This window comes from Camelus ferus, chromosome 5 (assembly GCF_009834535.1).
Source record: "Camelus ferus isolate YT-003-E chromosome 5, BCGSAC_Cfer_1.0, whole genome shotgun sequence".
NCBI lineage: Eukaryota > Metazoa > Chordata > Mammalia > Artiodactyla > Camelidae > Camelus > Camelus ferus.
Window position 1 is genome coordinate 28,183,392 of NC_045700.1, and position 25,208 is coordinate 28,208,599.

At 44.5% G+C, this 25,208-nt stretch overlaps 1 protein-coding gene across 1 annotated transcript in view; it reads left to right on the forward strand.

Annotated features, from left to right (window-relative positions):
- The window catches only part of KIF5C (kinesin family member 5C), a 147,162-nt gene that overhangs the window by 47,621 nt on the left and 74,333 nt on the right, over positions 1-25,208 (forward strand). Inside the window, exons 2-8 of the mRNA XM_032479416.1 lie at positions 1,137-1,227; positions 8,318-8,391; positions 15,672-15,776; positions 19,738-19,786; positions 20,053-20,108; positions 20,786-20,873; positions 24,776-24,900. Coding sequence (XP_032335307.1) covers positions 1,137-1,227; positions 8,318-8,391; positions 15,672-15,776; positions 19,738-19,786; positions 20,053-20,108; positions 20,786-20,873; positions 24,776-24,900 — 588 coding nt within the window. The remainder of the gene's footprint in view (positions 1-1,136; positions 1,228-8,317; positions 8,392-15,671; positions 15,777-19,737; positions 19,787-20,052; positions 20,109-20,785; positions 20,874-24,775; positions 24,901-25,208) is intronic.

Below are 25,208 nucleotides of genomic sequence, written 5' to 3' on the forward strand. Positions count from 1 at the left end.
GGCTGCCCGGGCAGCATTGGTGGGGAGGAGGTGTGTGATGGGGGGCTCTGCCCGGGACGAGGCTGCCTCTGTCCTCCCCACCCCGGTCCCAGTGCTCAGCGCGGTGCCTGGCACGTAAACGCCCAGGAGCTGCTGTTGAGCGTTGAGCGGCGGGAGTCACTGTGGCAGCACAACAGCAGAACCTCTCCCTCCCCAATGACAGTTACCTCCGCAAATCCCCAGTGGTCCAGCGTCAGACATCCCAAGAGCCCACACTGGGAGGAAAGCACTTGATTTACTAGACCGAGGTCCCCCTTTACCTCTAAAGTCCCCACCCAGTTAAGGCATCACTTATGCATGTGAAGAAAACACTAGAATAATCTGGGATACAAAGCAATGCTATCTTTCTATTAAGAGCAGCTTCTTAAATCTGATCGCGGCCTCTGCCATTGAGAAAAATTCTGCACATTACCGTGGCTGAGTGTCCTGCAGGGACCGCCTCCCCATTTCCTTTCTTGTCTCCTCTTCTACACCCTCTAGTTTCTTGAGCACCCAGGCCCTTTCCTGTCTGCTCCTCCTTTTGCCTGGAATATTCTTTCTTGTTCTTCATGTGCCCAACCTGTCTGGTCCTTTAAAGATCCACTTAACTGGTCCTTCTTCACGGGGCCTTCTTTTGCCTCTCTCATGCCCTCTGTCCTGTGACTTTATACTTGGGCCTGTTGCATTTTCCTGTGTGTTTGCTTTCTTGTTATTAGCTACCTGTCACACTGGACTGAATGCTCTCAAGGAGGGACTGTTGTCTGATTTGGTTAGCATCTGGTCTCTGCCTGGCTCCGAAGAAGCTCTCGATAACTAAATATTTGTTTAAATGAATGAAGTGTCAACCTACCTCTCACCAGAAAAAGTGCTTCTAATGAAAAGAAAAAAAAAAACACATTTTTTCCTCCTCTCAGATTCTCCACACACGACACATGCACACACCATGTAGGTGTGGTTCACGCTGTAAAATTCCCCTAGTCTTGGAGAGGAACAGCCTTACAGAGTAGGGTTGGTGATTTGGTGCCTATGGTCTAACTGCTAAAATTAGTGCTTTTTTTGCCCCTAAATGTCTAATGTGTTTTCTCCGCCTTTTTCTTTCTTTGGTCTTTTGTTTTCAGCAAGGAAAGCCGTATGTCTTCGACCGAGTGCTGCCTCCCAGCACGACCCAAGAGCAGGTTTACAATGCGTGTGCGAAGCAGATTGTCAAAGGTAAGTGCTATTTCTTTATTTCCTCCTGGGCCTCTCAGAGTAATTGAAAACTTAAGTGATATTTGCAGCCTAGGAATCAATGTACCTTGACCGTAAGCAGAAGCCTGCTAATTGGAAACACTGAATTATAACTGAGCTCTGGCCCTGATTTGCTCTATGTCAGTCAGGCAAGTTATTTAACCCCTCAGTACCTCTTTTCCAAGGAGATTTCTTTATTTCTTTTGCCACCTTTTGGGCAGAGTTGCTGTATCACCCAGAAGCTTAAAAGCCAGGTAAGCCATGGTCACACCATTTCTGTGATGGTTTTAAAATGCTGCTGCAGGTGTGGTACCTCCTCAGGAGACAAGTAAATACTCTGATGCTCCAGCTGTATGTTTTTGTTTGGTTTATTTTGTGCGTCTGTCTCTTCAGAAAGAAGCACCCAGGAATCTTCTGCAGCACCCTGAGGGCATGTTACCTTGCCGGTTACTGAGTTGCTCTGGCTACACAGCACCCCTCTCATCTAGCCCACTTCCAAGCATCCTGCCCAGAGCCTGACATTTGTTCTTCCACACAGGTAGCCTGAAGCCTAAATTTGTGCCTTAGAGATCAGTCCTGTTCTCTGGGACTGGCCTTGGCCCAGAAGGATTTGTGTCAAAATAACAGCAGGGAGATGAAGCCGTTTACACGTTGCTCTATCTCGCCTTTTCAAATCGGGGTCAGGACGAAGCCTGCCTTTGGGGCGCTCGCCATCTGGACAGAGCTGAGGGGCATCTCCTGCTGCTTTGCTGGTTGTCATCCAGTCCTTGCTTTCAGATTTGAATGCCACCTTCAGAGTTGTGCCTTCAAAGGTCTTGATGCTGCTGCCTTTACAGGCAGCACTAGATTTAAAGAGTAAAAATGAAAACAACCCCCCTCCCCAACACCTTGCCATATCAGATCTGCTTGCTTTTAGAGGCTGAGATGACTAACCTCACTCTTTGAAATGCATGAAAATCAGCCGTGGGTACATCTGTTAGATTAATTCTGACCCTGGCCACCTGTGTGGGAGGCGCCCGTCAGTACGTGCTGTTCCTTGCTGAGGTGTATGGTTATTCACATTCTAGTTGCAGACATCACTTACATTCGAAGGTCTTCACAGTAAGTTTATTGTAGAAAACTGAAGACAAAAAAATATGCCTGAACATGAGCTCCTTTTGAATTGATATTATGAGTCTGTATCTGGTGCTAATTTTTATCTTCTCACTACTTCTGCTCTTTTGCTTCTTTTTCTGTCTAAATCTATTTTCTCTTTCTTTCTGGAGTGTATCGTTCTGGTTTGCTCCTGGTCACACCTCCTTCCCCTTTATTATCAGACTCATGGTTTTATTTAAGTAATAAAAATCATCACATACAAGCCAGGATTTCCTACTTTTTCTCTCCTCCTTCTTTATCAGAACCAAATAGTACTTACCACGTACTGTGCTAAGCATGGGGGTCATTTAAATACATACTCACCCTCTCTCTCTAAGTGGACGTTATAATTGGAGATAGATGCACTCCATTTTTTAAAAATCCTGTGATTAACAAACAATAATAATAATCTTTGAGTTTTTATTTACTAGAGAAGTTTGGGTCCCTTTCAGTGTCTGGATTTTTCTATAACATGAAAAGTCAGAAATGGGCAGCCCCTGGGGGGTTCTTGTGGACACCCTAACTGTGGATAACTTGAGGCTCAATTATACAGTGAGCCACAAAGAAAACTATTTGGAATAAAATTAGGCTCTGATGACGTTATTGTGATATGATAAACAGACATTTTTTGGGCACCATAAATACAACACAAACATACTTATTTTGCAGCGATAAAGACTACCTCATTTTGCCTTGACAGGAAACTGTCAGGGGGATGATGAGGACCTGATTTAATTTTTTAAAATATCTGCTGAGGCAAGTGTGAGGGAAAATGGCTGTGTATTTCTGCATCAGCAAGATAAAATGTAGGTATATAAGAAAGAACTGCTTGGAATAAGTGACCAGGTACAGCTGAGGTGTCTCTGGCCATGAGAAGCTCTATTTGAATCAAGCCTGGAAGGTGGTGCAGTGGGGGTCTTTTTTTCCGAGAGGCCAAAAATTGAATCAAATGACTTCTAGAGGTCCCCACAGTGTCTGTGATTCATGGTAATGTAACAGACTGGTGAGCTTTTCCTTTCAAGTCTATCTAAACCCTTAATGTTTTTGAGATCAGGAAGACTCCTTTTAACTGGACAGCTTTATTCTCTCAGTCTTCGCGTTTCCTTCAACTTCACTGGGTTTAAAAAAAAATTGTCGAGCATTTGATATGATTTGATTGCAGAGCCCTGGCATGTCCCACGCTCCCATCTTTATCTAGTATGTTTTTCAAAATGTCTGGAAGAGTGTGTAGAATCTCCTGCATTTCTTCTAGAAGGGGTTATAGGGTTAGTGACCACCGGCATGGTGAGTAGGAAGGTCCCTGTGGAAGCCCTAGGAATTAAAAACCACGGTTACTGGGCACTGTTGTTGAAATGTGAGTAATTGTGTCCGAGTCTGCAAAAGCCACTCCTCACATTTGCCATCCAGATTAACTGCATGTAGACCATCCAGTGCTAGAGAAGACGGTCTCTTGTTTTCCAGTTCTAATTTCCTTAAATTTCATTCATTTGGTTGTTTCTTTCTTTCATATTTTTATGCATGTATTAAGCATTTACTACGTGGTAAGCACTGCTAGGGACTGGAGTCACCGGGATACATAAGACTCTGAGAATCTTTGAGAATCGGGGAGGAGGCAGAGGCACGCGTAATTATACACATGGGGGTTTTGTGCTTTAAAAATGCTATGCGAGCGCAGAAGAAAGTCACCTGAAACTGCTGATTTCGGTGGGTGGGGAGGAGGATTGGAGAATTAAGGAAGGCTTCTTGGACAGGTTGGGTTCTGAGGACTGAAGAGTGTGCAGGGCTGTACAAGCAGAAGGAATAGCAAAACACAAGCATAAAGACCGGAATCATATGAACAGCTTAGAGTGGTACAGGGTGCATGGGGATGAGACTTAAAAAGTTAGGCTGGATCAGAGTTTGGCAGAAATTGATGGGTTTCCTCCTGTAGGCAATGTGGACCCACTGAAGAGTTTTAAGCTTAGGCTATTATCACATCTATTTTATTATTACATCATATATGACTCTTAAGAGGAAATATATTTATTTAGCTACTGTTGTCAGGTACCCTCTATGTGTTTTACATATGTTGTTGCATTTTAAATCTTTACAGCTTTATGAGGTGTGAGCAGCATTATTCCCCTTGTACTAGAGAGGAAACTGAGGCGAAGTAAGTTGGCCAGGTCACGTCAGGAGTAGGGAGGCTGGGACTTGAACCTGAGTTTGTCTGACTTGAATTTTCTGTACTTTCCTGCCCCCACTTTTCTGGTGAGCCCGTAATGAGCATTTGATGCTTATTTTATGAGTTGTACCTTTTCCATCAGGCCATGTGGACTATTAAGTAAACATTGCAAAAAGGCAGGGGTGGGAATGGAGGTGGGGAAGGGGAGAGAATGGAGACTGGATTCCAGAGCCACAGGGTGGCCCCGGCTGTCTGCCAACAGTGAGACACGCTTCCACTGTGAAGACGCAGTACGTCCTCGCCTGGGCCCAGTGGCTGCTCTGATCGGCCACTGGTGTTCAGCAGGACCGCCTCTGCCCTCTCCAGGCATGGCCTGCTTGGTAGTGTGCTCAGCTGGCCAGAGCCTTGGGGTTCCAACCAGGGAGGAGTTGTCAGCCTCTATCGCCAGAGGCTGGTGCCACTCGCAGGCCGCCATTTCCCCTGGAGAGTTGCTGGCAGGCTGCAACAGCACCCTCAGGCACACTGATGTGCAGGTCGGATTACATCTGCCCCAGAGCCTTACTTGACAGTGGATCCAGCTCTGCTACTCTAGCAAGACCTGGACTTGGAACTGGTCAAACCTAGGATGGAAGGCTTAGCTTCTGAAGGCTGCAACAGGAGGCAGAAAGTATTTTCAAGAATCTCACTCCTCTCCTCCCTCCTCTTGGGAGATGACAGAGCTCCTCCCACCCACTGTGGACTTTCTCTTTGGGGTTTGCTTGGCCTCTGGGTGCATGTGTGTGGTGTTTGTGGGGCACCACTGGCTGTGTGGTGCGAGCTGAGGTCACATCACGCCAGACCCCATCACAAAGAAAGGTTCTGTGCGGCTGGGCTGGGCCCTGGGCTCCGTGGCTGGGGTATAGAAGCAGATAGTCTGTTCTGGCGGAGACTCTGAAACAAATGCTTTCCTCGGGCCCAGGACCCGTCATTCAACGTGATGAAAGTGCCTTTCTGTGGACGGCTTCTGCAGAGGCGGAGGGCGGGTGTCACGCGGCTCCGCGGTGCCGAGCACAGGCCTGTTCTCTCGTCCTTCTGTCCTTGGTGGGCCCCTGGGCATCCTCCGTCTCCCGGCATCTCAGTGGTCCAGCCCCAGATGCACTTTTGTGCAGCACTTCCCCTCCTGGCCTCTCTTCCCCACTCTAATCAAATGTAGACCTATCAGACAAATCCCCACTCCCCTACTCCAAACCCTGGAGTTTGAAAGAAAAGTAGAGAACACTGGGTTCAAAGAGGTTTTTTGTTTTTTTTTAAATTACCTTCTGATTCAGAATCGAGTTGATAGAGGGCAACATTAGCTGTGTTCAACCTTGAACACTGGAGGTAAGTTCTCCATCAACAAATTAATTGTAACATGATTGTGAACACTCTAAAGGCCAAGTGGAGTTTGTTCTAATGGGCTTTTATGGGTCTTCACTTTCTTGGGGAAAAAAAAAAAACAATGTAATTGCCTGCGGTGTTGAAATAGCAGCAACAAACAGGGGTTCTCCAAGTAGAGTCTCACGTGCCTGACGGCCTCGACACACAGACTGGTGATGCTGTCCATGAGCTCTTGTTTTCATGTATGTGCCCCAGTCCTTAACCCTCGCGAGTGTGGTGAGCGGTGACTAACCAGGAGTTAGGATTGTGCGTTCTCTTAGTGAGGGTGCATTTAGAGGGGTGGACTGAGCCTGGGGGCATCTACCGCGCCGAATTCAGATGCCCTGGCCCCATGGCTTCCTGGCAGAGAAGCGTGTGCTGGGTTCTCTCCGGTCAGCAGCGCTGGGCTCTGAGCTGAGGTTTCTTCAGGGTGGGGTGGGTTGCTCAGAATTGCCCCTGTGTGCAGGCAGACTTGTAGGATGGCCGACGGCTGTGATGAGCAGAAGGAGCTGGACCCTTGGCCTTGGCTTCCTTACTCCTGTTCTAACCCCTGAGCTAATGGGTCCCAGTGAGCCTCCTCTGCAGGGGCTTAAGATAAGGAAGCTCTTTCAGTGTTGGGGGGAGATGTTTAATTTCTAATAAATAAAAGCTTTAGCACTGTGATTGTGGATGGCATTCCAATTGTCTGGAGTTGTTTGTGCAATGAATGTAGAATGTTAGAACAGCATCCAAAGGGTGGGGACCTCTCTCTTTGGGTCCCTGAAAACATGTCTCTTTTGTGGTTGTGTAGACCCTCCCCACTCGGGCCACTGTTTTCAGGCCTGAGGAATCTTCTCTGAGCAAGTTGACATTTTCATGAAGACTGAAGCTTGAACCTCCAACCCTTACACTGTAGTCTTCAAGTCTTTGCTTCCTCTGTTACCAGGGAAACCATTACCAGAAGTCGGATATGTGTGAACATTCTCTCTCTTTCTCAATATATATAGCTTGACGCAAACTCATGAGGGCTGCTAGGATTTAAAAAAAAATCCTACCACTTTTCTTTTTTTAGCTTCCTGAAGGAAAATCCCGCTTTCTTTTCTGATCCCAATTCACACTCCAAACCTCAGATCAGTAAAATGTATATTAAAAATGTTTTTAGAAGACTGAACGAAACAACAAAAACTAACTGGCATCGTAAAATTCAGAGAGACCAGAAAAATAAAAAAACCCATATGTATGACTGGGACACTATGCTGTATACCAGAAGTGAACACATTGTAACTGACTATATTCAATTAAAAAAAAAAAGCAATAAACCAACCTAATCAGAGCCTGAAATAGATGGAACTGATCGCCTGGCTTGATTTTTATTTTTGTACCTGTCCCTGAAGAGAACACCTCTGTGTGGGGCTCCTCTCCCCGCCCCTCCGTGCTTTCAGGAATGAAGCCTTCCTCCCTTTATGTAAAGATGTGGAGTCAAGGATATTAATTATGCATCATTCCTCTTTCGGTGATGTTTAAGTGGATGGTGGAAGATCGAGCCCTAAATATATTTTAATCGCCTCTGCCGCTTTGAAAGAATTCCCACAGATAATCTTGGTTTTTCTGTAGCAACCTTTGCCCCGCCTCGTCCCTGCGTGAGAAGGAAGCAGTCTGCAGTGACGGGTTTGGCACAGTGTGCTCGCTGTGTAATTGGAAGGAATTCCGATGCTCGTGGGCCGGGGTCACTTGCTGGCATGGTCACTGCAAAAACAGAGGCGTTAAGTTTGAGACAGGGCCCCAGGTTTCCGGGCAGACTGGATTGTCACAATGTGTCTCAGTTTACAGACTGGGGCCCCGTCCGCTACCCAGCTCTGGACTCGTTCTGTTCTGAAGGGGCTCTGGTGTGGGCTTCCTTCTCAGGAAACCTCCCCAAGGAGCACGCCTGGGCCAGGGTTTAAACTGACCCGAATTAGATCTTCAGGAGAGAAATTCTGTTCTACACCTCACTCCAGAGACTCAGGGCATGATAATTTTTTTTCTTTTTTCTTTTTTTTCTTTCTCAACTGATCTCAAGAGATCACCGTAGAGATGAAAACTCAGGTATCTTTCTACTAAAAAGAAAATGCACTGCCCGGTACCCGTCTCAGTGTTGATGTTACTGGTAGAAGCTGTGTCTGCCTCCTTCTTTAACAGTCCTGGAGGCCTGGGAGTCCGTTTCTGTTTGTTTGTGGAGCAGTGGAGGCCGTCGTTTCTGCTTTTATCTCACAATTCTACTTAGAATGCAAATGGAGTGGAAATAGATCATTTGTGTGAAAAATGAGATGGGCCATTTGGAAAATGTAATTTTAAAACAGGCAACTGGCACTGGCATGCAGTCAGAGTAATGAGTTAATTTTAATTTTTGTTTATTGCTTTCAGATGTCCTTGAAGGTTATAATGGGACGATTTTTGCATATGGACAGACCTCATCAGGAAAAACACACACCATGGAGGTAAGATTGCAGTGTGCTGTGATGTTGGTCTCTGAGATGACTGAACAGACCTGTGCTTCCAGCAAAATCAGGCGTCTGTGGCTTTTTGATTGGATAATAAAGATTGTTAAAGGGATGGTTATGTTTGTGTCACAATTCACTGTGTCTTTGAGGTGTTTTAACAATAGTAGTGAATGTGGGGTGAAGGTATAGCTCAGTGGTAGAGTGCGTGCTTAGCATGCATGACATCCTGGGTTCAATCCCCAGTACCTCCATTAAAAATAAATCAACGAATAAACAAATAAGTAAACCTAATTACCTCCCCCCCCAGCAAAAAATAAAAATTAAAAAATTAAAAAAACAGTGGTGAATGATAAAATTTCAGGAGTTCAGTATTTAAAAAAATCCTTTGTTGGTAGTTTTGTCAAAATAATCATCATAAATTCTATTTAAAATAATCATCAATCAGCTGAACAGTGGTGTGAGTAGCCTTATGGACTGTAGCCTCCATCTTACTGAGGAAGTCTGTTGTGGAAGTCATTCACTCTCGGAAGAGCCTCTGGGGAGGTGAGTCTCTTCTGAACAAACAAAAAATGGTAGGTCAGAAATTGAAGGACGTTGGCTTGTGAACCAAATTCAGCCCACAGACATCTTTTTCTTTGACCTGCACAGTATTTGTTTGTTTGTTTGTTTTAAAATTACAGACAATGTTTAAAATGGGATGATTTCAAACAATGCTAAGTTTCCCACTTTGGTTGAAAATTCTGAAGATCTGACAACTCCGGGTGAAATTTCACTGTAATATAAAATGTTGTCTTCGCCAGAGCAGGGGGCTCCATTGTCTTGTTCACCGTTTTATTCACATAGCTAGTGTGTGGGACAGTGGCTGTCGTCTTGGAGGGCTTTGATAAAATATTTGTGAAATGAGAGCCTCGCGGTGGCCCTGGCTGACCCACGTGTGTGGGGCTGGGCTCTCCAGTGTCTTCTAGTTCACTCCACGCACATCATAAGTGAATGTTCAGCATCTTTCCTCGGAAACTTACATACCTGTGCACCTGAGGGTGTGACCCCAGCACAAATTGTTGGCAGCGGAGCTCTGTGGCTCCAGGCTGTCTTGCAGACAAGGCATGCCTGCAGACAAAATTGGCCCCCTTTTCCTTTTTTGCCATGGATTCGACTCCTAAATTGCCTTTGGGGCTGGATAATTCTTCTAAAAGCTGGGCTCACCTGAGAGGTGAGGAGAGGTGAAGAGTGGTTATTACAAGAAACTACACAGAGGAAGTTTGGGGAATTCAGCTTCCAAGCAGCAGGGTAAGATGAACCCTTAATCCTTCAAGCTGAGGTTTCTCATTTACGGTCCCCTCTTGGGAATGCTACTGAGACGGCTGCTGCAGAATCGGTTTAGCTTATGAATCATTCCTATTGACGAAGAGATTTCAAAGGCACGAGGCTGAAATCTACAGGGCTCTGGTGTTCTGTTCACACCGATTTCAAGTGCGGGGTACCTCTCTGTGGGATCTCATTCCTGTTGTGTTGACTCGCTTTCGCCATTTTGCTGGAGACAGAGTGGCTGAGAGCATGCACGAGGTTCATTTGCCACCTCTTCTAGACGGGGCAGGACTGTTCCCGGACACCTGAGCCTCTCGCTCTCTCTTCTCTGCTTCTCACATCCTACTGCAGTGCTCGTTGGAAGCACGGGCACCAGTGTCCTCATGCTCCTGCTCAGCCCCTCACCTGCCTCTCCCCCTGGGCCCCAGACCCTCAACCTTCTGCTGCAGGAAAATGGCGCATGAGATGATGGTCATTCCCCAGGTCTTGGATGCGTTCCTAGGACATGCTCCACCAGGTGAGGGTCCTTGGCTTCGTGCAGGAAAGAATTCAAGAGAGAACTAAAGTAGAGTGAAAGCAGACTTATTCAGGGAGATACACACTCCATAGACAGAGTGTGGGCCATCTCAGATGGCAAAAGAGACCTCAGGAGCTGGGCTCAAGTTGGAAAGTAAGAGTGGCCCTGGGGTGCAGGGGTGGCTAGTTTTTATGGGCTGGGTAATCACGTATGCTAACAGGTGGGAGGATTATTCCAACTGTTTTGGGGAAGGAGTGGGGATTTCCAGGGGTTGGGCCACCACTCACTTTTTGGCCTTTTATGGCCAGCCTTGGAACTGTCATGGCACATGTGGGTGTGTCATATAGCAGCTAATGTGTAATGAAGTTCAAGGTCTACTGGAAGTCGAATCTTCTGCCATCTTGGGCCTAGTAGGTTCTAACCAGTTTTTGTCCTATCCTGCCTTTCTCAATGGCTGTGTCATTCTTTTCATGGTTGTACCCTGTCCCTGTCTCACTTTTAGGTGCTAAAAAGTCTACAGTGATACATTTCCTAAGTTCCATCCGCTCCAGTAGCCATGGACAAAGACTCCTTCTTAGACCATAAGGCATCAGGGAGAAACAGAGGGAGAGAGAGAGAGGGGACAATTGAGAGATGGCTTCAAATGAGGGAATTGTTTTCTAGTTTTTTGGAAAATTACCAAACAATGTACAATACAAAAAATTGGAATACTTAAAATCCCCTCAAATCTTACAGACTGCTTACAAGAGTGATCTTTTAAGCTTTGGGGTTAATTCATCTTTGGGAAATAGAAGGCATTTGCTAAATGTCAGAAATTTAAATTGTAAACCATCATAGGAGAGACCTGTCCCCAGAGTAAAGTCTTTTGTGTTGTGTGTGTGTGGCAGGGATAGGTGGGTGTGAAGAGATGGCAGAGAGGCATGCCAGCTCTCAAACTAAAATTGGAGACATCTTATTAAACGAGAGGATCTCAAACCCTCCGTGACTCACCGGGTAAACCCCACGATGCCTGGAGCAGTGCTGGGGCTGCAGAGGGACTCACGGGGACCTAACGGGATCAAATTCTGTGCAGGCCACTCTCGCAGTTGCCTACATTCTGTCACCTTTCCTGTCAGTTTTAGAAGGTTGATAGCAATGAGGTACTCTTCTTTATTGGGACTTGGGAAGAGAACACGCTCACGCCCACGGGAGGGAGGAGTGGGGTGGATGTGAGTCCTTTCTCAGCACTTTCTCACCACCCCCTGCGCACACTTCATCTGGTCTTTCTGCACGGTGGTTGCAGAATCTCTCTGTAGGGGAGATTTTCAGAGGAAAACCCAGGATAGAAAGAGCCCCAAGCTCAAGTCTAGAGACTGTAGGAGACAAGGATAACTAGGACCCTGGGCTGCAATTACATTAAAAACCAACCAACCAACCAACCAACCAACCAACCAAAAAACCCCCACAGGGCTCTCGTCATCTGAAAGAGGGGTTTTGTGTATTCAGCATTACACATTGTGATCTTTTAAAGGCTTTTTGGAAGGGGATGTTAACTCCCTGAATGGACAGAGCTGTCACATTTCAAAGCTGTTTTTCATTTTAATCCCCCTCATTTTGGGTCTGACATCCAGTGGTGATTCCATTACCTTCCATGGAGGGGAACAAACAGATAAGCCTACAGAAAATTGGAAAGATTAGCTTCTGAAGATGGCGCATTTAAGGCGGATTTTCAGCGCAGATAGAAACCCTTGGCAGTGTTGGTGCTAAGCTCGGTAGGGCCCTTTGTGCGCTGAGCTGGGCTCGTGTGGTCGGCGCTCCCCGGGCCTCACTTTGGGGTCCCCTTCTGCACGCTGATTTAGGTGGATGGAGACACGCTGCTTTTCCTTCTGCCCAGAGGGACACCTGGAGGCCTTGGAACGGTGCAGGCTGCCCTGCCGCCCCGGGGCAGCCAAGTGGTTTTTAATGAGCCTGTCTGAGTGCACTGGCGCTTTTGCGCTGCCGGCCCTCTGCTCGCCCATTGTGAGTGTTTCAGGAAACTGTCCTTCTTGGGAGGCTGAGGAGGCCGCTGGGGCCAGAACAAAGGGAGTCTTGTTCCGTGGCCAATGGCCTGGGTCTGGTTTCTGCTTTCACACGTGCTCCGAGAAGGCTACCTCCAGGAGTGGGGAAAGTTTTTGAAGAGGATTATACAGGATGCAAGTATTAAAACGTCTCTTCTTCCTGCTTTCTGGGAGAAACAAGACGATGGAGCAGTACCTTCCTTTGCTACTCAAGTCCCTCTCTGACCCTCCAGCCAACTCAGCTTGCCTTTGCTCTCTAAATGGGCAGTGCTGGTTCTCAGTTCCTACCTTCGTTGTATTTATTACCCCCATCTCATCTCCTCTGCCTACGTCCTCTTTGTCCTCAGTCTTACTCAGCCCTCAGGTTTGGTGTCTCTCAAGGAAGCCATCCCAGGTCACCCCAGCAGGACGGGACTTTCTGTTCTCTGAGGTCCTATGGCTCTTTGCTTCTTTACCACCTTTTCTCGTCTGAGGTGACTGTTCATTGTGTGTGTACACGTGGGTTTCATTTGCAAAGCAAATGGCAGAGAAGCAGTGAAGACCTCTGTGGAACAGTGCTGTTTTGTACACACACCGCATACCTCCACATACGCTCACACCACACACATCAGCACCCCTCACACCTACACAACCCACACACCTACACACTGCAAATACCACAGATACTACAAATATACACACCCCACCACACCCATATACATCCACACCACACACAGTACATATATCAGCACCACAGACACCCCCACATGACACACCTCCACACCACATACATCACACCCACCCACATCATATATGTGAACACACACAAATCAACCAACATCACACACACACACCTCACACCATGTACATTAACACCACGCTCACCACACACATCTACACCCCACAGCACACACAAAGATTGTGTTGACAGCCTCAGCTTACTGAGCACACAGGCCCCGCCACTCTTGGGCTTATGAACTGGAATGATCATCCCAGCCTCTAAGCCTGTGGAGGTTTGGGCGCCGCTGTCTCAGTGGGGATGGGGGTATTATTGTCCCTCCTCCATGTGAACGCGTGCTCCTTCTCATGTGAGTTTTGGGTAGAGTCTTCAAGGAGGCAAAATGGGGAGTGTCCAGACTCATCTGGGTCCTGCCTTGGTTCTTACTCTGACAAAGACAAACAAAGGACGTCAACACTTGTATGAGCCAGGAATCAATGAATCTGTTGAAAGGGGAAGCATCTAGGGAAACAGATTTGAGTCAGTTATAAACGATTTTTGGATTATCAATCATTCTTTGGCTGTGGGCCACTGAGGAGAAGCTAAAGGATTATGATGAATTATTAAAGAGCTCTGGGCGTGCAGGGGAGGGGATACACTATTTGGACTGAGGCAAGTTGGCCGCATGGTGTCACAGTATTTGACAAGACAGAGATCTGTAGTTTTCAGGGTAAGTACCTTTTCTGCCAGCAATTTCCACTGTCCAGAGCATATGGGGCCCAGTATTTGATTTGTTGTATGTTTGTAATGGCCTCAGAGAAGTGACATCTCAGTCATTTGGTTTTGTTTTCGTAAGATATATATATTAATGGCCTGGGGTAGAAATGTATTTTCAGACTCTTCAGGTCAAGTAAACCTCAACAACTGCTTAGCGAGAATGTGTTACTAGATGAAAAATATAATGCAAACATTTATTGTCGCTGAGCACAATAAATTATCCATGCTGTTTAATTTGAAGCGTACAGTAATTCTATGCAGTAGACACCGTGCCAAGTGTCATAAGCAGTGGGAGGGAGCACAAAGGCTTTGGCCACCCCGCCTGCTGGGAGTGCACAGTTAGGCTGAAAACCAACGTAAACACATCACATGATTTAGGATTCTTAGCAGAGGAGGCATTCCAGGAGCGTGCCCGCTTTCCCAGGGCTCCACCAGAGAGCTTTGCCAGAGGCCGGATGTGTCTGAATTCAGCTTTCCTCTTCTTTGAACAGGGTGGAGGGTCAGGAATCAGGTGTGAAGGAGCCAGAACGTAAAGTGCAGTGTGGCCTGTAGTTAGTGCCGGGGCTCGCGTGACTTCTTGCTTTTGGTACCTCTAATGCGGACTTAAAAGTCAACCTGCCAGAGATGCACTAAGTAGTGACCCTCTGATAGAAAAAGAGAATGTGATTGAGGAAAACAAAGCAGATCTTCCAGGTACCAGGCAGATTTGGAGCAAGGATATTTGAGTCAACATTGTAAACGCTGTGGGGCTTCCCCGTTAGACTTAAGAGCAAACTGGCTTTTGTGTTTTCTTCTTCTTTTTTTTTTTTGTTTTGTTTTGTTTTGTTTTCTTTTTTGGTGGGGGAAGTAATTAGGTTTATTTATTCTTGGAGGAGGTACTGGGGATTGAACCCAGGACCTCATGCATGCTAACCATGCGCTCTACCACTTGAGCTATACCCTCCCCCTGCTTTTGTGTTTTCTTTTACTTCCATTTCTTCCCAGAGTTTTACAACTTCTGAAAAGCATGAGTGACTCTCTGGGAATGCAGTTGCTGGCGATCACTGCAGACGTGCAGACTGTGTGTGCACTGATGGGCTGTTTAACATATAACAGAACTTAAGTGTCCCTTTGCACGTGGGGTAGAGAAGGCTCTCTGGGAATTTTGCACTGAGGTCCTTGCTAAGCCTGTGCCTTAAGCCCTTCTAGAACTCTTCTTTAGGAATTGCTTTCAGGTCCTATGGTGCATCTTTTTGAAAGTCTTCTGAGGCGGCCAATTCTGAAATATTCATCTGTCCATCCTTACCTTAGGTAAAATGAATAGAAGTGGAAAAAGGGGGAAAACATAATAAGAGAATATTTTATAAGCCGATTTACATGTTAGAAACAGCCCAAAATTATTTGGAACAATTCAGGCTGGAAATTACAGGTTTTAAAAAGAAATTGATAAAATGGATTTTCTTGATTGGTTTGTAAAGTGCTCCTGAAGGTATTTCCGGAATCAGGTTCTTAGAAATATCTGAGCAGTGATGACATGAATGAAACAACGTCTGTCAGCTCTCAAGGTGATTTCATTAAAGCAGATTAACCTGGATTTGTAGGTTCTGGTCGGTTTGTAAAAATTCCAAAACAAAGCCCACATTGAGTATGTTACAGTGACACATGTAACCTCATTCCTTCTGCTCTCCTTCCGAGCCTCCTTCCTCCCCACACGCTCATCCGCGTGCACGCTGGTCTGCTGCCCTGGGTGGCCGCAGGAGGGGTATGGGTAGACCTCAGGACCCCACAGAACACGCTCTCCCCTGCGGGGCTGAGTTGTCCCGCTAACTGTTGGTCTGTCGGCGTGTCACAGGGATCATCAGGGAGCAGGCAGTGCTGTTTCAAAGCCCCAGGTCTGGTCCCTTCTCTCTCTCCCTCGCTTCCCAGCACCCTGTAGCTGCCCGTGTTTGTGTCTTTCACTCACTAGGGGAAGCTCCACGACCCGCAGCTCATGGGCATCATCCCAAGGATTGCGCATGACATCTTTGACCATATCTACTCCATGGACGAAAACCTGGAGTTTCACATCAAGGTATGTGCTATCGATTGAGTCCCAAGAGAAGCAGCTGAGCCCCAAGTCGTGTTTCTTTGCTTTCCTCTTTTTACATACACATAGAAGATGATTTTACCCATTTTAAAGGCCATTCCTGTGGTAAGCAGAGCCATCCTTATTTCATGACTCAGGCTGATGCTGAGGAGATATTGAGATAAAGTAAAAACCCTTCTTAGGTTGGCATCATCTTGACAGTTGCCTCAGTCCTACCCTTTACCCTGTGGATCTCTGCAGATATGACAGGCATGTGTCCATGATCAAGTGAGGACAACATTTCCCAAAGTGTGTTCCATGGAACACAGCCCCTCGTATTACCCCTAGGTGGGCTACCACGGAAAAGGCTTATGTGGCCAGAGAAGCTGGGAAAATGCTTTGTTGAACAATGTTAAATTTAGCACAAGCTTAAATACTCTACGGTGTAATGCAGTTCTGAAAGGGGGCATGTAGTATATTACGTTTCCCAGCGTACTTGACTGTGGGTATATCCCCCCCACCCCCTCTCCACCGTGGAGTCTGACAGACTAGTTTTGAAAAGCATGCTCTGAAAAGTATTGGGAAAGAGAATTCTTCTCCTCCTTGTTTTTTGTTTGTTTGTTTGTTTATTTAAAAAAAAAAAACCCAGAACCTATGTTCTGGCTTAAATTTGAATCAAAAGAGAAATTTGTCTTAACCATGGCTGTTAATTCATAACATTTGGTAGCAGGGGGATATTCATCAGCACTCCTTTGTTTGTGAGTGACTGAAGGCCACTTGTGTAAGCAAATAGAGGAAGTTGTTAAAAGATCCAGAATCTGACAGTAGGCATCGGGGCGGGGGGTTGTGGAGAAACAAGAAATCCAAGCCCTGCTTTTCCTATTTTTTTTCTTTTTAACTTAAAAAAAAATTGAGATATAGTTCACATACAATAAAATTCACCTTTTTGAAGTATTTAATTTGATGGGTTTTAATATATTTCAAAATTGTACACCATGATCACTATTTAATTCCAGAACATTTTCATTACCACCCCTAAAGAAACCACCCTGTTATAGTCCCTGCATTTTTACCCTCTTGCTTTATTTCTTCTCTTGTTCCAGACCATCTTGCAACATGGCAGCTCCTGCTCCACATTCCCTTGTTTCAAATTCCAAATCTCCCTGGGAAGGGGCCCATGGGCCCCGCCTCTAGTAGGCAACCCCTCAGCTCCAATTAGCTGTGTCCAGAATGCATGTGGCTGGTGGAGCCCCCACCACAGAGACTGAGGATGGGGTTGATAAGGGTGGAGGGTGGGGAGAAAGGGGCAGCTCTAAGAAGACTTGGAGCTGAGCACATCAACCAAAAGGCTGATCATCCCTGAAGGCTGGGACCCAAGTGTCCAGGCCCATCATTTTGGAGATGAGGAAACTGAAGTTCAAAGATGTAGAGCCAGATGGCCCGAGTGACATAACAAGTCGTTGGCAGAGTTGAGATTTGACTCTTGATGTGACCAACCCCACATGCAGTACCTGTTCCACTGTATTAAATTTACACCTTTACTTATTTCTGCTGTGTACCCTCCCCAAATTATATAAAAACAAGGTAACAGCTGTTTGCCCAATTAGAAAGTACATCTGGCAAATCTTTTTCCTGCCAGCTCCCTTTGTTAGCTAAAACCAGCTTCTCATCCTCGCCAGAGTTCTTTCTATCTGAGGATACAGAAGCTTGTGGCTTTGATGGGATCAAGATTTAGGAGCTTAGTGCATCTTTAAGGCTGTTTGCATTTAAATACCTTAAACCACTGTAGGGTTCTTATGGGATAATCCTGGAGTAAGATGTTAAACCAATTATTGCCCTCCAAATAGGGTCTCGTATTAGAATCTTATTAAGATAAAGACAGCCCTGGCATGAAGGGGGAGGAGAGAAGGAACAACACTCATATCTAGGGCTGAATTTTGCAGTCCACGTCCCTGTTCCGCATTTGTAGTCATGCTCTCTTGTTTTATAACTAATAATCCTAAGTGGGCAGGTTATCTATTGACTACTTCATATTTTGAACCGAGTAGTGACAGGTTGCATCAAGAAAAAGAGGCTTGATTAAGGCAATATTGAAAATCTGTTCCTTAAAGTGAGTCCCACAGAGGATTTAAACGTTATTTTCGAACATGCTTTTCCTTGTGCCAAACAATGCTTATTTATTTTTCTTCTATCTGGTCTTACAGAGTATTGGAGGTAACAAAAATAACAAAATTAAAAGCAGCCACTATCTGCTATGGTAAAAGGAAGTTACTAAGTCAGAGTTCTTTTTCTGTATTAAATGTGAACAGGATTCTAATTGCCAGATTTGCTAATACCTAGTTCACAACTGCTTGTCAGATGCATTTAATTTTCCCTGTAACCCATGGAGATAAGGGCACATGTTTAAGATCTCAAAGATAACAGAAAAGTCTTAATGAAAATCAGACAGTTCTGAAGTACACAGAATGGGTTGGAACCAGGGTTGAGTTGGCTGCAGCAGAGCTGGGTTAGAGATGTCTTAGGTTAGAGGCCAAATAGACCCTAAGATTTTGGCCACAGGGAGAGGCTTCCAGAGCGGTGGGTCTTTCGAAGGTCAGGTAGATGTGTCTACAACAGAGAGGCTCAGCGTCAGGGCAGTTTGACTGAAGTTCTAGAGGCAGAGGTTGTTAGGGAGAGGACGCTCAGCTACAGAGTCCAGGGTTTGGAGCCGGGACCCCAGATCTCAGGGAAACAAGGGAGTCAGGAGGTTCCAGGCGGAGACACAGACAAAAGATACTGAACCAGGGCTGAGCTGGGTTGGGACTGGTGCTGAGTTAGTGATGCTCCCCTTCTGCTTACCTAGAGGTGGGGCTGGTCCAGAGCTGGGATGTGGGGGTGAGATTTCACCTGCAGAGTTACATCCCAACTTTACTTTTTACAACTTTTTAAATACCTTTTTTGTCCAATGCTCTGTTTAGATTTTTAAAACCCCTTGAACGTGAGGGAGAGAAAAGTTGGTCGGCAGAAAGCAGATGTAGACTGAGTTCAGAATCCTAGCGGGGATTTTTGACATCATCAAGTCTAGCGGCTTCCTCTGACAGATAGGAGCACTGAGGCTGAGGGCCTTGGTTACTTGCGAATTAAATCTGCAAGGTCACAGATCTAGTTAAAGTTGTTCTCAGATGTCAGCCTGAGATTAAGATAAAAGTCACCTGGGGAGTTTAGAAACCGATTCCTAACTCCTTTTCTCGGAGATTCTGATTCAGGACGATTGCAGTGGAGTTCACAATGTAAACAAACGCTGTGGGAGATGCTGATAAAGGCAGTGCTGGGACTGAGGTTTGAGAATAATTAATTGGAAGGCTTTCTTTCCTTCCCATGGTCTAATTGTCTTTTATTAAATTACATTTTATTCAAATCCTTCCTGGACTTCCCCAAACTAACCTGTATTATCAGCTCTCTCCCCGGTACTGTTCCGTAGTTCCAAGCAAACTGGCCTCACACCCCCCCCCCCCTTTCTTCATGTGGATGTTTGGGACCTGCTCCCTGCCTGGCCTGATGGGGCTGTCAGTATCGTACCTACTGAGACCTACTGGCTTTTGACAGTTACTTGCAAAGGACGTGTACTATTCCAGCTGCTGTTGTACCTAGAAATTTGCTTGGTGCTCCTCTAAGGTGAAGAGGTAGGGTCCTCCTGTGAGGCTGTCTAACACAGGATGTAAATAACGCCTAGTGGAGCAGCAGGGAGCTGTGATGTGGAGGTGGAGAGTGGCCCCTGGGCAGGGACCCATAGAGCAAGCTGACAAGCATGAAGCAGAGGACTACAGGGCGCTGGCCGGAGCCCTGCCCTCTAGGGCTCTGAATCTTCCCTTGGTGGCCCCCTTCTTCCTCTTCGTAGCGTGACAAAAAGCTTTTACAAGTTCTAATACTGATGTTTTTGAAATGCAGCGTGGCATTTCTGTTTCAAAATCAATTTGTTTTTAATCAGGTTTCCTATTTTGAGATCTACTTGGACAAAATCAGGGACTTACTGGATGGTGAGTAACCTGAATTCTTGTCCTTTATTTGTTCTGTGACTAAAGTCCAGGGAGGTTGAAATGATGTACAGCACTTCTGCTTCAGGAATTTATAGAGATGTTCCATTGCCTTCAGGCTCTCTGCTTACTCTCAGCCAAAGCTTAAACTTCAGTTATTGCAAAGAGATTAGCTTTGCCTATCTTCTGTAACAATTTCTATTTTTCCTCCAACATAAGGTCTTAACTTTTGTTTTCTTCTTTGCATGTCATCATTATCATCTCTGTAGTATCCAAGACAAACTTGGCTGTTCACGAAGATAAAAACAGAGTCCCGTACGTAAAGGTATGAGGAAAACTTGATCAATGATGCATTGATTTCTCTCCAATCTCTGTCATGATTATTGCATAAGATGCCCAATTACCAATAAAGTGCATGTAGATACTTAACCATGTTCCTAATATTTAACATTCATCTGGTTCAAAAATGAATGTTTAGTTTCTTCAGTCGAATCTGTGTAAAGCTGTCACAGATGTCTAATCACAGGAGCTAAGAACTGCAGAAGTGGACAGATGCCTATTACTCACATTTAAAGAGGCTTTGGTATCAAGCACAGTTGTTTATTCTTCGCAGCTAGGGGAAGCCCATCACAGCATTGTGCCTAGAATTTCAGCATCTCATTAAAGCTGGTGGCTAGAATGAAAAGCAAGGCAAGATTTCATCCGTTTCTTTTTCTATCATTGGTTTTTCTTCTTTATTTTCTCCACAGCTGTTGAGTATGGATATGTACTTAAAATCTGGCATTTCTTGTACGATTTACTTCTGGGCTTCCTAGCGTTTGCTCAGACTTCTTTTTAATGTGAAATTCAAGCCCTGAGCGAGGAGGAAAAGTCGTTGGATCGACCTTGCAGCCTTTCTCTTGATGGGCATCTCTGGAAGAGAAACAGGGAGATGTTCAGCTGTTTCAAAGTCTTGTCGCTTTTCAGTTTTTCGGTGGCGAACCTGACCTGACTGTCTTGCAGGGGTGCACCGAGCGGTTCGTGTCAAGCCCCGAGGAAGTCATGGATGTGATAGATGAAGGCAAAGCAAACCGCCACGTGGCTGTAACAAGTAAGCATGGGCTGTGTCTCCTCCCCTCTAACTTAGGGCACAGACATCTGCCTACCAGCCAGGTCGGGTGGGGCTAATGTGTTCCAAGGGGAACAGTGCACCAAAAGGCAGTTGTAAAGCTGTGACCCACACCCCGACACGAGGGTGTGCACAGTCCCAGTGTGCCTGCACAGGTCGTGGGACATGGTGACTTCAGCTGTCCAGGGGACTCTTGGAACTGTTGGGTGACACTCACTGGGCCCTGGTAACAGCATAAGCTTGAACACTGAGGAAAGCAACCAACCAACCGACTAAAGGAGGAAAAGTAATCGTCTAAGTTCATTTACTTTAACTATGTTATTGTTCAGGTTTAAAACAAATCCAAATCAACAGAGTCTATATGCCAGTCGTACACATGGAAAGAAACCACGTTAGATTTCTGCCCTCTGGGAAAAGGGAAAGAAATACATGGAGAAACTCAGAATGCAGAGCTGGGAACTTAACTGTAAACTTTTTGAGGCTTTGTTAACAACAAACACCGTCAGGTCAGCTGGTTTACCTTGTGGTTCGTTGCTCATCCCGTCTTGGAGAGGCAGGGCATGAGGTGGTATAGCAGCAGAGGTTCCGTGAAGTGATGGGGGCTGTCTGCCTTATTCAGAGGAATATGGACAAATGAGAGTGAGTTCAAATGAAGACAACCTGAAAGAACTAAGGATTTCTAGCTCTGAAGAGAGAAAAATATCTGGGGATGACATGTGGTTGATGCAGTATTTCTTAACATATTCTCAATGTATTCAAGGTGTTGACATTAAGAAACAGAGTTAGCTTGCTTTGTTTGATCTGAATGTGTAGATGCCCCAGGATTGTTGAAGCGACAGGGAGGCAGCTTTTGACCTACTGCAAGAAGAACTTGAATCCTTATCGCTGCCCCAAGTAAAGCCTGCTACCTAGAGAGGCAGTGAGTTGCCCGCATGGTGTAGAAGAGATTAGAGCATTTTTTGGTTGACTGGTTCTACGATACTTCGATCCAGAACTGTAATTCTCAACTGTTTCTCTACCCCAGTGAACGTATCAGATGATAGTATACATGTGGCAAATTTCATAGGTGAGCGTAGACTTGTATGTAGCATAGGTTAATCTCTACTTCTCTCTCTTCTGCTCATACACGTACAGGAAAGATCATAAGGCTGATATTCTCATAGTAATAGCGTCTCATTTGTAAAGAAGTTTTTCACTGTTCCTTAAGTGATTGTTAGTCGTAATTATTCATGGGCTATCTGACAGTCCATCTTGGCCCCCCGGTTCAGAATTGTTGGTCCAGAGCACTATTTTTCTAATCATTCTAGTAAGGTGTTTTTTTTTTTTTTTTTATTGTGGTAGAATATACATAATGTAAAATTGACTACTTTAACCACTTTTAAGTGTACAATTTAGTGGCAGTAAATACATTCACAGTACTTGAAACCATCACCACTACCTACTTCCAGAATTTTTAATCATCCCAAATGGAAACTGAATAGTAACTCCATTGAATAATAACCCTACATATTGCCTCCTCCAACCCCTGGGAACCGCCATTCTACTTTCTGTCTCAGTGAATTTAACAACTCTAGGTACTTCATGTAAGTGGAATGATACAAGTCCTTCTGTGACTTGCTTGTTTCACTTAGCATAACGTCTTCAAGGTTCTCCATGTTAGCATGTATCAGAATTTCCTTTTTCCTTAAAAAAGGCAGAGTAATGTTCTGTTGTGTGTATATACCACATTTTGTTTATTCACACATCCGTAGGTAGACGTTGTCTTGCTTCTACCTTTTGGCTATTGTTCATAATGCTGCTATGAACATGGTTGTATAAGTATCTATTTCACTTCTTTTGGGTACATACCCAGGAGTAGAATTGCTGGATCACGTGGTAATTTTTTAAGGAGCTTCCACACTGTTTTTCATAGCAAGTGTACCATTTTACATTCCCACCAACAGTGTGCAACAGTCTAAGTTTCTCCATGTCCTTGCCAACACTTTTTATTTTCTGATTTTTTTTCTTTTTAATAATCATCCTAATGGGTATTAAGTGGTACCTCATTGTGATTTTGATTTGCATTTCCCTAATGATTAGTGATATTAAGTGTACACCTGTTGGAGAAATGTCTATTCAAGTCCTATGCCCATTTTTTAAAATTGGGTTGTTTGGGGGTTTTTTTGTTTGTTTGTAAGAATTCTTTATATATTCTGGATCTCAAACCCTTATCAGATATATGATTTACAAATGTATTCTCTCATTCTGTGGGTTACCTTTTCACTCTGTTGATAACATCCTTTTACACACAAAAGTTTTTAAGGTTGATGGAATTCAATTTATGTATTTTTTTCTTTTGTTGCTTGTATTTTTTGGTGTCATATCCAGGAAACCATTACCAAATCCAATGTCATCAAGCTTTCCCCCTGTGTTTTCTTCTAAGGTTTTATAGTTTTAACTTTTACATTTAGGTCTTTGATCCTTTTTGCATTAACTATTATTTATGGCCTAAGGGAAGAGTCCAACTTCATTTTTGCATTTGGATATCCAGTTTTCAATTTGGGGAAGAGATTATTCTTTCCCCATTGAATGGTGTTGACAGTCTTGTTGAAAATTATTTGGCCATGTTATGTGAGGGTCTGTTTCTGGTCTCTCTATTCTATTTCACTGATCTATTTATCTACCTTTGTGCCAATACCACACTATTTTGATTACCTCTGTTGTAACTTTTGAAATCAGTAAGTGAGACCCCCAACTTTGTTCTTTTTCAAGATTGCTTTGGCTATTCAGAGTCTCTTGAGATTCCATATGAATCTTAGGATGGGCTTTTCTATTTCTGCAAAAAACATCATTGGGATTTTGATAGAGATTGCATTGAGTCTGAAGATTGCTTTTGGTAGGATTGACATCCTAACAACGTTAAGTCTTCTAATCCAACAACAAAGGTTATCTTTTCATTTATTTGTGTCTTCTTTAATTTCTTTTAGCAACATCTCATAGTTTTCAGCGTACAAGTCTTTCACTTCCTTGGTTAAGTTTATTCCTAAGTATCCTATTCTTTTTGTTCCTATTTTAAATGGAATTATTATTTTTTTTTAATTTCCTTCTCAGATTGTTCATTGTTAACATATATAAATGCAACTGATTTTTTTTACATATCGCTTTTGTATTCTGCATCTTTGCTGAATCCGTTTATTAGCTCTAACATTTTTGTGGAATCTTTAGGACTTTTTTCCCACATAATTTGGTTAGATGGTTTTAAGAAATGATTGCTAATGAGGGTCCAATAAGGCAATCACTGGGATCTCTGCCTGTCTGGTGAACAAAGGCCAGGGTCCAAGAAGATTTTTATTTTTGGTACTTGGTTCTAATGAAGCACATTTCATCTTTGAGACCCTCTGTGCACCTAGCATGGGTTATAAAAGTGTATGTCTTAATCCTTAAGAAAGTCATAATTCTTCCTTAAGAAAGCTTATGATATCACTGATAAGACAAGGCTTACATACGAAGGAGGTGGAATATATCAGGTACTAATCACGATGTTGAGGGCTGGGGGACTTCAAGTGAGACAGGGAGGAGGCTGTGAGCTCTTTAAGGGAGAGGCAGGCTGGATTGGGAGGCTGGGATGTCAGAGGATGGGGACTTCAGGCAGAACAGGGAATCTGTTGTCTTAAACCTCTGGCTATGATTTTTAGATTCATTTCTTTGCCATGTAAAGATATTTTAAATCCTGCATTTCTAGAATGAGTGTTAAAAAGAGGACATGGTGGTCTCAGATAATTTTTTTAATTGGGTAGACTTTAAAAAATGGAGCTACCAGGCATGATTTGTTGTGCTTTTTTTGAAAGGCTTGCTACCTAAATGTATGTGTTCTTTGTAGAGCAGTAAACTGTTTTCCTTTTCAGACATGAATGAACACAGCTCTAGAAGTCACAGTATCTTCCTGATTAATATTAAACAAGAGAATGTAGAGACTGAAAAAAAACTCAGTGGGAAGCTTTATCTAGTTGATTTGGCTGGGAGCGAAAAGGTAATTGGTTCTTTATTTGTATTATCCACAATTTTCCCCTGTTATTTGCTTCAGCTTGCAATGGTATAATTTTTATGCCTTTCGATTCCCTGGTTTTAAAGAGCTCTTAAAGTTTCTGATGTTGTGCCAAGATGTTATTAAATTTAACCTTCATTTCCCTGCTCTTTCTTTTCTGGTCCTGAAGTCTCCTATTCACGTCACAGGGGGTACTTTGAATGCCAACTCTGATTTATGCCTAATAAGCTCTGATGATGACATTAGGCAGGTATTGGTGTGAACCTCGCCTGGCAAAGGCAGCTGCACAAACA